Raw genomic sequence first — 13,809 nt, forward strand, 5'->3', positions numbered from 1 at the left:
CAGTTTGGCAACTCGTTATTAAATTGTGCTGGTTCATATGTCACAGGAAAAGCTTTTCTTATTTTCCTATGCAACACAATATTCCACAGAAAAACACATCATTGTTCCAGTTTTGAAGGTTTGATTTCAAGCAGTGTCAACTTGAATTTGTATATATTTGTTTAATTGATTCGCTTGGCCTGGGCGGGCAAGCATACAAGCATGCATTGGAATATCCTCACACAGCTTTTTTCGAGGGGAGACTTTGAGGCACCTGACATGGAGCTCTATTTTCTATGTGCCCAAGCTAACTATGCCACATACTGGCACAAGACCGCCCCTTTCGTGCCCCATCTGGCAATCTAACAGGGCTACATGGCACGTATCCCAATATGTGCCTACCTGGAAATTAGTGAAGGGGTTGCTGGTGACGTGAACTCCACAGTTGCATGTACTACAGCAGCATGGGAGAGGATGGCTAGGAAACTTGTCAAGCCACTACTTTACTCACCACTTATGCCACTGCCTTATCATTTTGTCCTACCAGATATGCATGAGGTGGCCTGTAGAACCGTATTCCTTAAGACCGGGTGCTGCACATGAGGCAATATCTACTCAAATGGCATATTTATCAGCCATGAGGACTTCTTTGCTGAGGAAATACCAACTCCATTAGACATATTACACTACGTCAGACACAGACACAATGTTATGGTGATCACCCCTGATTTCCCACAGGAGCCCCTTACACTCAACACACTGCATATACTGTTCGGCTCCTCGGGTCCTAGACAACTAGGGCCTGATTTCAAGTTTGGCGGTGGAGGAGTGAACCACCATGCTGACGGCCTGCTCCTGCACTGCCAAACCCATGGTCGGGCTGCCTACCAGTTTACAAATGTTTTTCATGTCTGGTGGGCTTTTGTTTGGCCATGCCTCTGAAAATGGGCACCCCAATGGAAACGCCCAAAAAAGTTCATACATGACATGGACGGCAAAGTCCATGGCATGCAGGAACTGGGGTGCATGCGCACAGGGGGCACATATTGTGCTCTGTACCTGCACCGTAATTTAGCAACCCCACAGACTAGGCGTGTGCTGGTGTCAGTTTTAAATATTCTCAAGGCTACGGAATGACTCCTGGTGCCGAGCAATAGACATGTGGGTTTTAGCCATCTCTGCCTAGGCTTTACATATGCCGGACACACAAAAAAGACATGGGCAATAGTTTCGATAACACCACTACAGGTAGGGCACTCAGACGAGGTTTGATACGGGGGCTTCCATTTACTGGTGTAATCATGTAAAGGTAAGTTTCCCAGCTTGCAATATGCTTATTGGGATTGCGGCAGTCTTGCCAAGCATATGACTGCCTCTACACCACCATACCACCACCAGAGAAAGATAGCTCCCTGGCGACATCTGCACTGCAATGGTGGTCTGACCGGCCTAGGAGACCACACCTCCTCAAGTCTGGAGGTCCTTGGACGGTCAGACTCGTAATAAGGCCCCTAGTCTCTATTCAATACCACTCATCCCAGCTTGAGACACCAGACATGATGGGGGTGCTTGGGCCAGGTGGGAATCAGAGTTACGGACAGCAATTACAAATAAACAATGGCTTTACTATTGTCAACAGACTGGGCAAATAATCTCCAGTAGTAAGCTGCATGTAATACACTTTAAGTTTTTAGATTATATGTACTACACGCCTGGTAGATTGTGCTGATACCGCTTGTGCCCCGATGACAGGTGTAAGAGAAGTGGGGCAGAGAGAGGATTTTTTACACCTGGCCTGGTCCTGCGGACCAATTCAGGCTTACTGGGGAAAGATACCGGGTGCACTGGCCATCATGATAGGTCAGGGTGAAGACCTCATGCCAGCTGTGGCACTGTTGAGTCACACTGAAGACACAGAGGGGTGTTTTAGGAAGTAAAAGGCGCTTGCAATTTTCCATGGCAAGCATAGAATTGCATACAGTTGGGGAATGGGACGCGCCTGTAAATTCAAGGAGTAGCTACTGGACCTCATTTTCAGTAAAAACCAGTTAACTACATATGCTAAACAGCTACCCCCTAGCTCAAAACCCTGAGATATATGGGACCCTCTAAAAACATTCCCAGTTAGACAGACAACTAGGGAGAATGAGGGTACAACTTCATAAAGTGCTGAAATACCACACTGAGTTGTTCCCGGTCCAGAGAGCGTTGTGCAGCTTACCCTGACGATCAGTGACTGTAACGTAAATATTGTTTGGGTGACATATGCAAGGAAGTTTAGGATGGCTCAGGGGCCTGGGTAGTTCCCCCACACATTTGTGGACACAAATTAAAAGATTAGCACATAGACATCAGACATAAGGATCTTTAGGTGTACTCATTACCTACTGTAAAACATAGGCAAGGGTAGGCTGATACTACTGAGTTGTTGCACAATGTTTTTTTTCAAACATTTGATGTAACATAATGATCTGCATGTATGTAAAAATTAAGCCTGGGCGAAGTACAATGCTATGCTCGCGTAGTTTGCTAAGGTTGCGCTACTTCACACTACGTGAATTGAGGTAGCACAGTGCAAACACGCGTACCGTAGCATCGCAGTCATTCTTTGCTTGCTCGCGGTCCTCAACGTCAAGCTGCCGACCGCGAGCGAGCAAAATGACATCCTGGAGAGACTTTTTCCTCGTTCACGATCAGCAACATCAAGTTGCCGATCGCAAGTGTGGAAAATAAACCTCCCGGCAAAATTCTCAACGCGGGGAGGTTAGGTTTCTTATTGCGAGTGGTTGCGTATGCTCGCGACCGCTTGCAATGAGAAACTACAAGTCCGCGTTGAGAAAGCTGCTGCTCGGGTAAAAATCTACTTGAGCAGCAGAAAACCACAGCTCGCACTGTGCAAGATGCCGTTTTTAATGATTACACAGTGCGAACAAGCATCCGGCACTGTGCAATTATCGCGAACAGCGCACTACACAGTTCGCGTAGTGCTATACGTATCTTGCGTAGTGCGAAGTGCACTTCACGTAGCTAGGCGTAGCGCTACTACGCGAACTGCGCCCAGGGTTAGTGAAAAAATATCAATTAAGAAAGTTAAAACAAAAAACTGCATATTTTTTATTCTGTCTGATATTAAACATGTTATGTACCTTTAAAAAGCAAGGCCAGTATTTTAGTGTGAAAAAAAGAATCATTTGATTTATTGATTACACTTTATGAGTACTTGAGTTGTCAACCCTATTATCTGCCTGTTCTAAAGAAAATATTTCCTCTGTATGGTATTTAACACACTTTTGATTATTTGAAGTTTGGCACTCTTTATTCTAAGTTAATCTTGTATACTTCCAAAATGAAAAATGTTGGTTGGTACATTTGATGCTGGTGGATAGGAAACAACACGTTCAGAATAGAGTAATGACTAGTAAGGAGCTGTTTTGGGCAAACAGGTGTCGAAGTTCAAAGGATTTTTATTAGCATATGTAGATTAAATTATAAAAGAAGCCATACCTAAAAAAGATCCCAGGTTAAAAGGTAGATAGTTGAATAGCTATGTAAAACACCAAATTACAAATGGAATTCTATGCTGTTGATGGATGAACTCTATATAGCTATGTAACAGCCTCCTTAGACTTTAAAGAACAGAATATGAAGTAAGAAACGCAGGTTTCAATTATTCATATCAGAATAAAAAAAGGTTTTCGATATTTACCACCAACATTTAGTGGGTGGTAAATACCGAATCCTTAACTATGCAATTCACTCATTTGAGTGCTCCCTACATTGCAGATTCGGTAATTTACCAATTCGGCATTTTAAGGAATCAGTATTTTACCGATTCCCTAAAATACCGATTTGGTAATTTACCGAATCTGTAAATTGGCCACCTACATCTCAAAAGACTAATACCAGATGGTAACGGCCGAAATTCGGTAATTTCGGCCGTTACCGCCCGGTATTAGGCTACCTACATCTGGCCCTTAATCTTTTGTCCATTGACCTAATAGATAATACATCAACTGAAATGCACAGTCAAAATTCCGTGTGTTTTATATTCCTAATTGGAGGCAAACTACAAATGATTATGAATTGTAATATTATTATTATGTGGGTCATATTGCATGTTAGAGTAATACAGTGTAAATTCATGCATTCTTCCCGGTATAAGTGTTCACAATTATTTAGAAATGAATATTGCACGTAGACACACAGTCATATTCTTTAGTGATATAACAATAACCAAAATACATGTCATTACGACACCACAAAAAAAGAATAACACACAAAGGTTTACTGTTTCTATTTGTTTTTCGCAAAATATGTGTTTGACAAATTCACCATCCCATAATAATAAATTAAATGGCAAATTACAATATTTCATCAAGGGTACAAAACAAATTCAACATGCATGAAAGAATATGTGCAAAAAAGTCCTAGGATTCCCACACCAAGAGAATATTTAAAGAAATATCCATAAATTTGAATCTTTGTATCATGCTTCACAAACACAATAATGCCACAGGATTGCGTACACTTACAGCGTAATGGTGGATAGTTCAGACATCTTGCAAGAGTGCTGGTTAGCCCTCTTTGGCATACAGTAGCATTTCTGAAAGCAGTTGCTAAATATGACAAAATTAGCATTTTTAAGCGTAATCCGTGAGCTGAGGCAGATCAGTGCTACAAAAGGCGTGACACTTTTCAAGATACAAAGCACACAATGGAGTTTGAGCAAAGGAATAGATGACATTCAGCCACCATCTAACGACTGAACCAAAATCAAAAAGACAGGACAAGAATGACAATGACGATGATGATGTGGTTTGTAATGACATGTTAGGAAGTGGATCTTATGATAACTTTGCATATTGCCATATTGTATTACTGTTCTAAATAGTAATTGAATATTTCTCAGCACCACAAAGAAATACCAATTTGCCAGGCGCACTAGCTTTTTACCTTGTCTCCAGCATGTGGAATTCATCCCATTTTGTGCCAAAAGAATTGCACTAAAAGTCTTTTTATATTTTTGACCATCTAGATAGCTGATTTAGTGCACTTGCTTTAGTATTTCTTTGTTTAAATGTTTTCTTTCAGTTTATTGGCCTAACCAACATTTGGCAAATATTCAATGAGTTTCCTTTTATGTTTTAACAGTGGTGCATAATAATTCCACTGGCTGTGTTTACAGTTTCACAAAGTATTATGTATGATTTCTTCAAAAACATCAGACTGTGCAAATATCTCTTGAACGTGCTTGATAAGTAAAGTTAAAGTTTAGATTACATTATCCACAGCTAAAAATACTTAATGATTACTTTTCATCTGGATCCCTACTGGGGTGTATGTCACAATATCAAGATCTCAAGGTCAATCACATTGATCTGCACATATATCAACTTCCCAATATCCACTACAAATTTGTTGTCACAGTAACCAAATATTAGGAAATTTAGATGTACTGTTCTATCTCCACATCTACTTACCTTGATGATATATTGATAGTCACTATTGTGGAGTGGACATAAGTGCAGGTCAATATTCAAAGTTCAATATTGTGGTAGAACACCCCGTCATAATATTTATGTACTCTCTAGTCATGTTGTTATTGATTAATTCTACTGTTATTTAAAGAGAATGAGGAACGAATCTCAATACCTTGAAATACAGCACAAATAAACAAACTTGTTTTGATGTAAGCTAACAATTCTTGACTTTGCACTTATTGAAGGCATTTTGACACACATCTTGGAGTTTGTTTGTTGCATAATCCCATTCGTTTATGTAGGAATGAAGTTGTATTTGTGCTCTATATTTCCATGCTTATATTTTCAGATAGATTTTGTTCTGCAGATCATACTGCATATTATAATTATTGATGATATTGTGGCTAATTTGTGCCTGACGGTATGTGTTCAACAATGTTATGAGTACCAACAAAACAGTAGAGCCAGGTGACGAGGATTATAGCTTTTTAGTGTGATCAATTGGGGAGAAGTGCGAAGTGTTTTGAGGATCAGAAACTAGGACACTGCTGCCCTATCCTTACCTAACTTAACCATTTCCTTAGTGCTACCTGTGTACTGAAATCTTACAGGTGACAGAAGGATAATGGAGATTATGTTCAATGCCTTTAATTGGTGGATCTTAGGCAGCCAAGTGTGGTTTAGTCTTGAAATAGGAGACTGTGATAATTTTAGCATGTGTTATTGCAACGGTGTGACATTTCATTTAAGATCCTACATTAATAATGGCCTCATTTTGGAAGATTGTGGCAGCCTTAAATGTCATCTTTTATAACACCAGCAGAACACAACCGTCACTATAAGCATACCGGATGAGGAAAACAGCAATTAGTTTTATTGGAGTAAAAAATAAATGGGTTTACCTTATTCTTTGAGTGAACTGTGAACCTTCCACTTCCATTATCTTATCAGATTTCAATTAAGTTGAACAGTTTTTATTGGTGTCTATGGTGGCAGGGGATATGCTGAATACTAAATACTCTAACTAGTTGCTTTTCTGCTTTTAATTTCAATTCTGTCAACTCTCAAGTATGTGTAGACAACTGGGTGCAAAGGGCACAGCTGTGTGCAGTAAGGTGGTGCTCATTGTATTGTATATATATGGTCTACATAAATGTGCCTGAGAATTGTATGTCACAGCTGTTTTGGTGTCTCCTTGGTACATGAATTAATGTTGATTCACTCACATGTATGGTCTTAACAAGACAGTAAAATAGTGTTTCAGCTTAAGATGTTCCAAAGGCCAAGGTGGGTATTAGGAAAAGGCATGAATGAATATGGCAAGCAAGTGCTTCCAGCAAGGAGAATAAAGGAGAACATTGCCAATATAAACTGACAACAAAACAAGTTTCAGATGTGCCCACGATATACAGGGTTATAGAGGAATGCAGAGAAGTAGAAGGGATAATTTACAACCAAGTGTGTGTGCAAACAGAAGCGCAAATATTTTTGATTTTGAAGCATCAACTTTGATGAGCTGAGCACAGTTGATACTTGCTTACGATATGAACAGCTACTAACCAGCTTGAAACTGGTTGAAACATCCCACATATAGAATTAAAACATGGGATATTAGCTCAGGGAAATGGGAAACAACAAGAGAAACTTTTATTTTTGCTAAAAATGTAGGTGCTAATTAAAGGCAGTGTACTCCATATGCTGAGTTCAAATCCTATTTGCAGAGTGGAACTTTTGCGCCTGCAATTAACATCAGTGTATAAGTGAGCATGACCGAGGTGAAAGGAAACACATTTGAAGGAGGGATCATGACGAAAGATGAACTACAAATTATTTGTCTTCTACAATGAAATGTATGATGTGATGACTATCCACAAGGGAAATCAAAATCAAATATGAGGCTGGCATCCAATTAACATAAACAAATCATAATATAAATAAAAATGGTGTTTGAATGGGAATGTGGATAGACTGGAACCATATCTAGCACTCTGTAGTTGAGCAAGCGAAGAATGAAGTTGGTGCATGATCAAACCTGAACTAGGTATGCAGACCAGGGCAATGCATTCTATTAACATAAAATGCTGTCTTCAGCACACGCTCCAAAAGTGCATATGTCTCACAGTGTAATTGCGAGTAGTGGGTCAACCTGCAGCCCATATTTGTCTGTAGGTTAACGTCTCCAGGCCTAAGAAAGAACAGAAAGTCCAACAGGGGACTGGGTTCACTTAAATACAGGTGACACTGACATTGTGGTATAGACCGCACTGTCTGAATTTGCTCTGGTCTGACCCTCAGAGCCCCCTTATGAGGGACTGTTTAAAAGAGACACCAGGGAGGGGCTTTGGCAATCATCCCTTTTACATGGAAACCCTGAACGGATGTGCTTTAAGCCCATGAACGCATGCATGTGTACGTATGTATACATGCATATGTATAATCACATAAAAATACACAGTGAAAGTACAGTTAAGGTTACGAATTGAAACTGAGAAACTTCAGAAATTTGCAAATTATGGTTAGCTCCATAATTTCATAACTGCCATGATAGTCATGCAAACCATAACTTGAATACCAAATGACAAATAACCATCATTTCACTTTAAACTTTGTTCCTGTTATTTAACCAGGCCCAGCTCACTAGACTTTTGGCAATTCGCTGCGGAGGTTGCACCCAAACCACCATGAACAGCCAACCCCTGCGGCCCTTCAGCATTACAGACAGGAACACAGATGTGTGCGTGACCTCTTCTGTAATATTGATTATGAAGGTGGGTATTAGGGATTACTCTGTACTTTATAGAATTCTAAAATCTGATACAGACAATGTATGTGGTTGTAATCTCTAAATTTTTCCAGGCCATGTGGCTGAAACGAAGGTACCTCTTGGAAATTGATACTTAGTTCAGTGTGACTGTTTTAACTAGTTGTATTTACTCTGGAGCATCTTAAAGAATCATATGATATGTTTAATAATCTTCTTAAAGTTTTTATCTTAAATTATATTTTTAAAATTAATTCCAATCTAAAACTGTCCCTGTTTTTAAACAATCAGGGAAGTTTATGCATCCTTACATCTGTAAATGACACCACCAGATTTTATTGTACACTCTTATGGGAAATGTACTGTTGATTGTTATTATTTGATGTGCATTTATGACTGTAATAGTTGCAATAAAGTTAATATGATGATGATTATGAAGGTGCTACATAAAAACCAACATAAGCTCAAGTGGGCATTCTCTCATTTGTCTAAGGATGGGGCTCTTGTAACCCTTTGCCATTGAACTTGTGCCCTATTACAGATGACGGTGCAAGTGCAAGGAAGCTGTCGGGAAAAGCAGAGATTGTGCACCACACAACAGTCTAACACAGTTGATGCACTCTCTGAGGACTGCCTTTGTCAAGGATCACAGGGATCACACAGATCCCTAGACGCCTCACAGCAAGCCGATGTGGTCAGGGTATTAGACCTGTCTGCAAGGGGATCCCTACTCCCCTTTCAAAGGGAGTCTGATTTCTGCCTGTATTGAAAGGCAGACTGGCTAGGGGCTTCAAACTGCAGGTCCGCTGCTTTATTCTCTGTGCAGGCCCAAGTCTGCACCTGCACTCCCAACAGCACATTTAATGTATGAGGGTGCACTGTCTTGGTCTGCACAGACTGCACCCAGTGAAGGGTGAACCACAGGGCAAGCAGGGACAGATTGACTGTTCTGTGGTACTGTCCCTTGTGTCTTTAGAATAAAACCCACCCTGCTCTCACTCCTTTTAGTGTTCCAATGCCTAATCCCTTCTTTAAGCTATAGAAGGCAAAAATGAAAAATAGGTAGATAGTGAAAAGGAAAGAAAGTAAGAATACAAACACAGTTTAAGGTTTGTAGAAGCCTTACATGACATTAATCACAGCCAAATGTAACCAAACCAATTGGAATGTAAATTTTAGTTGCCATTTTTTTTAAAGTCTTTGTCTGAGGCACAATCTGTGATCATGAGAAGTGGAGGGATTCAACACTAGTCCAGGATAGCAAAATCCATGCCAGATTTTCAGACTAATCATTGATTGCGTAATTGATTTAGATATAGCCTTAATGCATGTACATGTGTTATGTGTATAAGCTGAAAATATGTCAAGCCATCGCAGTAGTGCTATAGCCAGATATATTAACTTCAGGAGCAATTGATGTGGTGAAGCAACAGATACCATTAATTATATGAAATAATCATTTATTATTTGCCCTTTTCTTTTCTCTACAGTTGTTAGACCTGACAGCCCTTAGGATGGTCTTCACCTAAACATTTTGCCTATTCACCTCCTGTTAAAACTGAGCTACACCTGATTGGAACCTTTATGTACTTTTTTTTTCTTTTCAAAAGCCTTTATTAGTCAGTTCTGCATAAACAGTGCACAAAGCCTACAACCCAGGGGCCGGCAGACATAAATCCAGATCAGATCCACATCAGATCAACACAGCCCTTCAGCCGACAACCCTGGGGTCCAGCGGCGTAGCAAGGTAAAGCGCACATAGAACTGTCAGTATCCACCAGGATGTAATGACGGACTGGTTTTTGTTTTTTTTAAACTGAAACGAAGAAAGCAGAGTAAAAAAATAGTTGCGGGCACTGCATTGCATGTTGATTCATACACAAACCAAATAAAGTCACATGGTTACAGTACAGGTCTTCCCTCAGGGCCATCTTGGGACATGGCCAGCTCCGCCGTAGGAGAATCACATAGCTCCCCCCGATAGGCATTCCAATGTCCCCATTTCTTGTCTCACATTTTTGGGGCATCCCCGAACCTTGTACACTGTCTTTTCAGCTATCATACAGAGATCCATTTCAGCCACCCAGGTCACCACCAATAATCTGTCCGGCGAGCCCCATTTCATCGCTATAGAGCGCTTGATCAACAGATAGTCTAGCGCCGCCCATTGCAGCTCAGGGCCAGACAGGTCGTTGGCCCCCCTGATGTTAAGGACACATTCCTTGGGTGTCGGCAAGAGCGGTTTACCCAGGGAGCTGGGAGCTGGCCATTTTTTTAATCGCTCCATTCCAGAACCGCTGTACCACTGGGCAATCCCACGAAACAAGGTAGAAGGTGCCGGGGAGGCCACATCCCCGCAGACACAGATTGTCAGGGCGCCGTCCAATTCTGGCCAAAGTGAGGGCAGACATATATGCTCTGTGTAATACCCTCAATTGGATCAGTCTAAATCTGTGGCATATAGCCGATTCCTTTGGGGCCATTAAGGCCAAGCGCCAATGCTCCTCGTCTAAGGGGCCCACGTCAGTCTCCCATTTGGACCGCAGAGATTGAAAGGGATCGGGGAGATTATTACATAGCTTACGGTACGTGAGAGAGATGGCCTTCTCATGGAGTGGCTCCGATAGCAACCTATCCTCTAGGGGAGAACTCGCAGGAAGGTTAGCCAGATCTGGGACCGCCGCTAGAACAGCATGTTTTATTTCCAGATATCGGAAAAATTCGGTAGGCGCAAGGGCATACTTAGTCTGCAGATCGTTAAAGGTCAACAATTTACCCTTATGGACAAGGTCTCCTAGCTCCGAAATCCCAAGCATGTCCCATCTATTAAAGCCACTACAGAAGCAGAGGGATCCCAGGCCCTGCGCAGACCACAAAGGTGTTGCTTTTGTGAATCTGTTTGCCCACCCCAATGATTTGGTAGCCTTATGCCAAATAGTTACTGTGTGTGCCATTGGTCCAACGTACTTAGCACTAGAGGGCTTACCATACAGGGCCCCCAGGTAACCCTCACAACCAGTTTGACTTCTATCTAGGAGGAAGGCCGGATTCAGGGGTGAACCGTGTATCCATTGGTTCACAGCAACCAGTTGCGAGGCCCAGTAATAGAGGCGGAGGTTAGGGAGTGCGATGCCCCTGTCATACCAACCCTGAAAGAGCTTACAGAGGGCAATCCTAGCGGCTCCCCCATCCCATAGCAAAAGTCGAAGCTCGCTCTCAACTGTACGAAAATAGGAGTCTGGAACCAAGAAAGGGCAGTTCTGTAGGACGTAGAGGAAGCGCGGGAGTGCGAGCATTTTAAGCAGCGCAGCTCTGCCCTGAAGCGATAATGGGAGGGAGCGCCAGTGAGCAACATCACTGTGAAGCCTGTGCAGAGGGGCCATCAAGTTGCGATCATAGAACTCCCTAGAGTCTGGCGTAATGAAGATGCCAAGATACATGAAGCCCTCTGTGGCCTCCGTGAAGGCAAATCCCCTGGGCAGTCGGGGCGGGGGGCCACGTAGCATATAGTGGTACAAAAGGGGGTGGTGATGGACGGAGCATCTGAATCAATCAAACACTCACACCCAGTCAAAAGATCTGGGTTTAATCCATCACCGTTCTTTAGCCCACTCTGCCACCCCAGTTCAGACATGGCTATATGCAAATCAGTCTGACCCTGTGCCTCATGGGAACAGTCCAGCCCGAACTGCCAAGCCATGTCTTCCCTGGACCGGAAACAAGCTTCTGAGGACCGGTTTCTGGCATTCAAGCCGTCTTCAGCCCGGCTTGCTTGAATCCAGTGGCAAAGTGAGCAAGGGACTCACGTCTGAGCATACCCTGCCACACTTAAGGTGGCTAAAAGTGGTACAAAAGGGGGTGGTGATGGACGGAGCATTTGAATCAATCAAACACTCACACCCAGTCAAAGATCTGGGTTTAATCCATCACCGTTCTTTAGCCCACTCTGCCACCCCAGTTCAGACATGGCTATATGCAAATCAGTCTGACCCTGTGCCTCATGGGAACAGTCCAGCCCGAACTGCCAAGCCATGTCTTCCCTGGACCGGAAGCAGGCTTCCGAGGACCGGTTTCTGGCATTCCAGCCGTCTTCAGCCCGGCTTGCTTGAATCCAGTGGCAAAGTGAGCAAGGGACTCACGTCTGAGCATACCCTGCCACACTTATGGCGGCCAAAAGTTTTACAAAAGGGGGTGGTGATGGACGGAGCATCGGAATCAATCAAACACTCACACCCAGTCAAAAGATCTGGGTTTACTCCATCACCGTTCTTTAGCCCACGCTTACAGAGGGCAATCCTAGTGGCTCCCCCATCCCATAGCAAAAGTCGAAGCTCGCTCTCAACTGTACGAAAATAGGAGTCTGCAACCAAGAAAGGGCAGTTCTGTAGGACATAGAGGAATGGCGGGAGTGCCAGCATTTTAAACAGCGCAGCTCTGATCGGAAGCGATAATGGGAGGGAGCGCCAGTGAGCACAGAGGGGCCATCAAGTTGCGATCATAGAACTCCCTAGAGTCTGGCGTAACGAAGATGCCAAGATACATAAAGCCCTCTGTGGCCTCCGTGATGGCAAATCCCCTGGGCAGTCGGGGCGGGGGGCCACGTAGCATATAGAGTACAGATTTAGTCAAGTTTATGGAATATCCTGAGTATTTCCCAAAATTAATGAGCACATGAAACAGGCTGTTAATAGAGGATCGAGGGGACGACACATATATTAATATATCGTCCGCATATAGGGAAATTTTATCTGTGGCGTCTCTATTCCATTGCAGGCCTCTGAAAGAGGCGTCCATGCGGATCCAGTGGGCCAGAAGCTCAAAGGTGAGGGCGAATAGGAGTGGGGAGAGGGGGCAGCCCTGTCTGGTGCCCCGATGGAGTGGAAACCTCCTGGATGTGTGAGTATTAACACAGACTTGGCTCCAGAGGTCCGTATATAGAAGTCCCACCCAGCTAATGAACTGGAGCCCAAAGCCAAAATGGAGGAGGACCTCAAATAGGTACGGCCATTCGATCGAATCAAACGCCATTGTGGCGTCGAGGGACAAAATGGCCACATCCTGCTGTAAAATGGGTCGCCGACTCATTACGTTGTACACCCTGCAGAGGTTTAATGCTGTATTGCGACCCGGGAGAAAACTGGATTGATCATCATGAATCAGGGAAGGGAGTACCACGAGAAGGCGAGTTGCCAGCAGTTTAGCCAGGACCTTTGCCTCCACACTGATCAAGGAGATAGGCCGGTAGGAGCCGCAGTCAGTGGGTGGTTTAGTTGGTTTGAGAATGACCACTATGGAGGCAATTCTTTAAGCGAGCGGTAGGATCCCGTTCTCCGTACATTTTAGAAACATATTTCGAAGATGAGGGATAGCGTCCGGGACCATGCCCTTCAGAAACTCAACAGGCACTCCATCTGGGCCCATCGCATTGCCAGAATTAACGGCAAACAGTGCTGTGGTTAGCTCCTCTGCCGTGATGTCGGCATCTAGGGCCAGTCTATCCTCCTCAGACACAGTTGGGAGACGCATCTCGTCCAGAAGTTGTCTGGACTCCTCAGCCTTGTAGCCCTCACCAGCCTTATAAACCTGCTC

The 13,809-nt window shown here is 43.2% G+C and overlaps 1 protein-coding gene across 5 annotated transcripts in view; it reads right to left on the minus strand.

Moving 5' to 3' along the window:
• Window positions 1-13,809, minus strand: part of ADCYAP1R1 (ADCYAP receptor type I) — a 978,825-nt gene that overhangs the window by 152,643 nt on the left and 812,373 nt on the right. For 3 of the 5 annotated variants that reach the window (XM_086940899.1, XM_086940897.1, XM_086940898.1), the window contains exon 13: window positions 4,512-4,595. The exons of the other annotated variants lie outside the window; for them this stretch is intronic. In XM_086940899.1, the coding sequence (XP_086797025.1) occupies window positions 4,512-4,595 (84 nt within the window). The remainder of the gene's footprint in view (window positions 1-4,511; window positions 4,596-13,809) is intronic. 5 annotated transcript variants of the gene reach the window in all.

This window comes from Lissotriton vulgaris, chromosome 10 (genome assembly GCF_964263255.1).
Source record: "Lissotriton vulgaris chromosome 10, aLisVul1.2, whole genome shotgun sequence".
In the NCBI taxonomy this organism is placed as follows: domain Eukaryota; kingdom Metazoa; phylum Chordata; class Amphibia; order Caudata; family Salamandridae; genus Lissotriton; species Lissotriton vulgaris.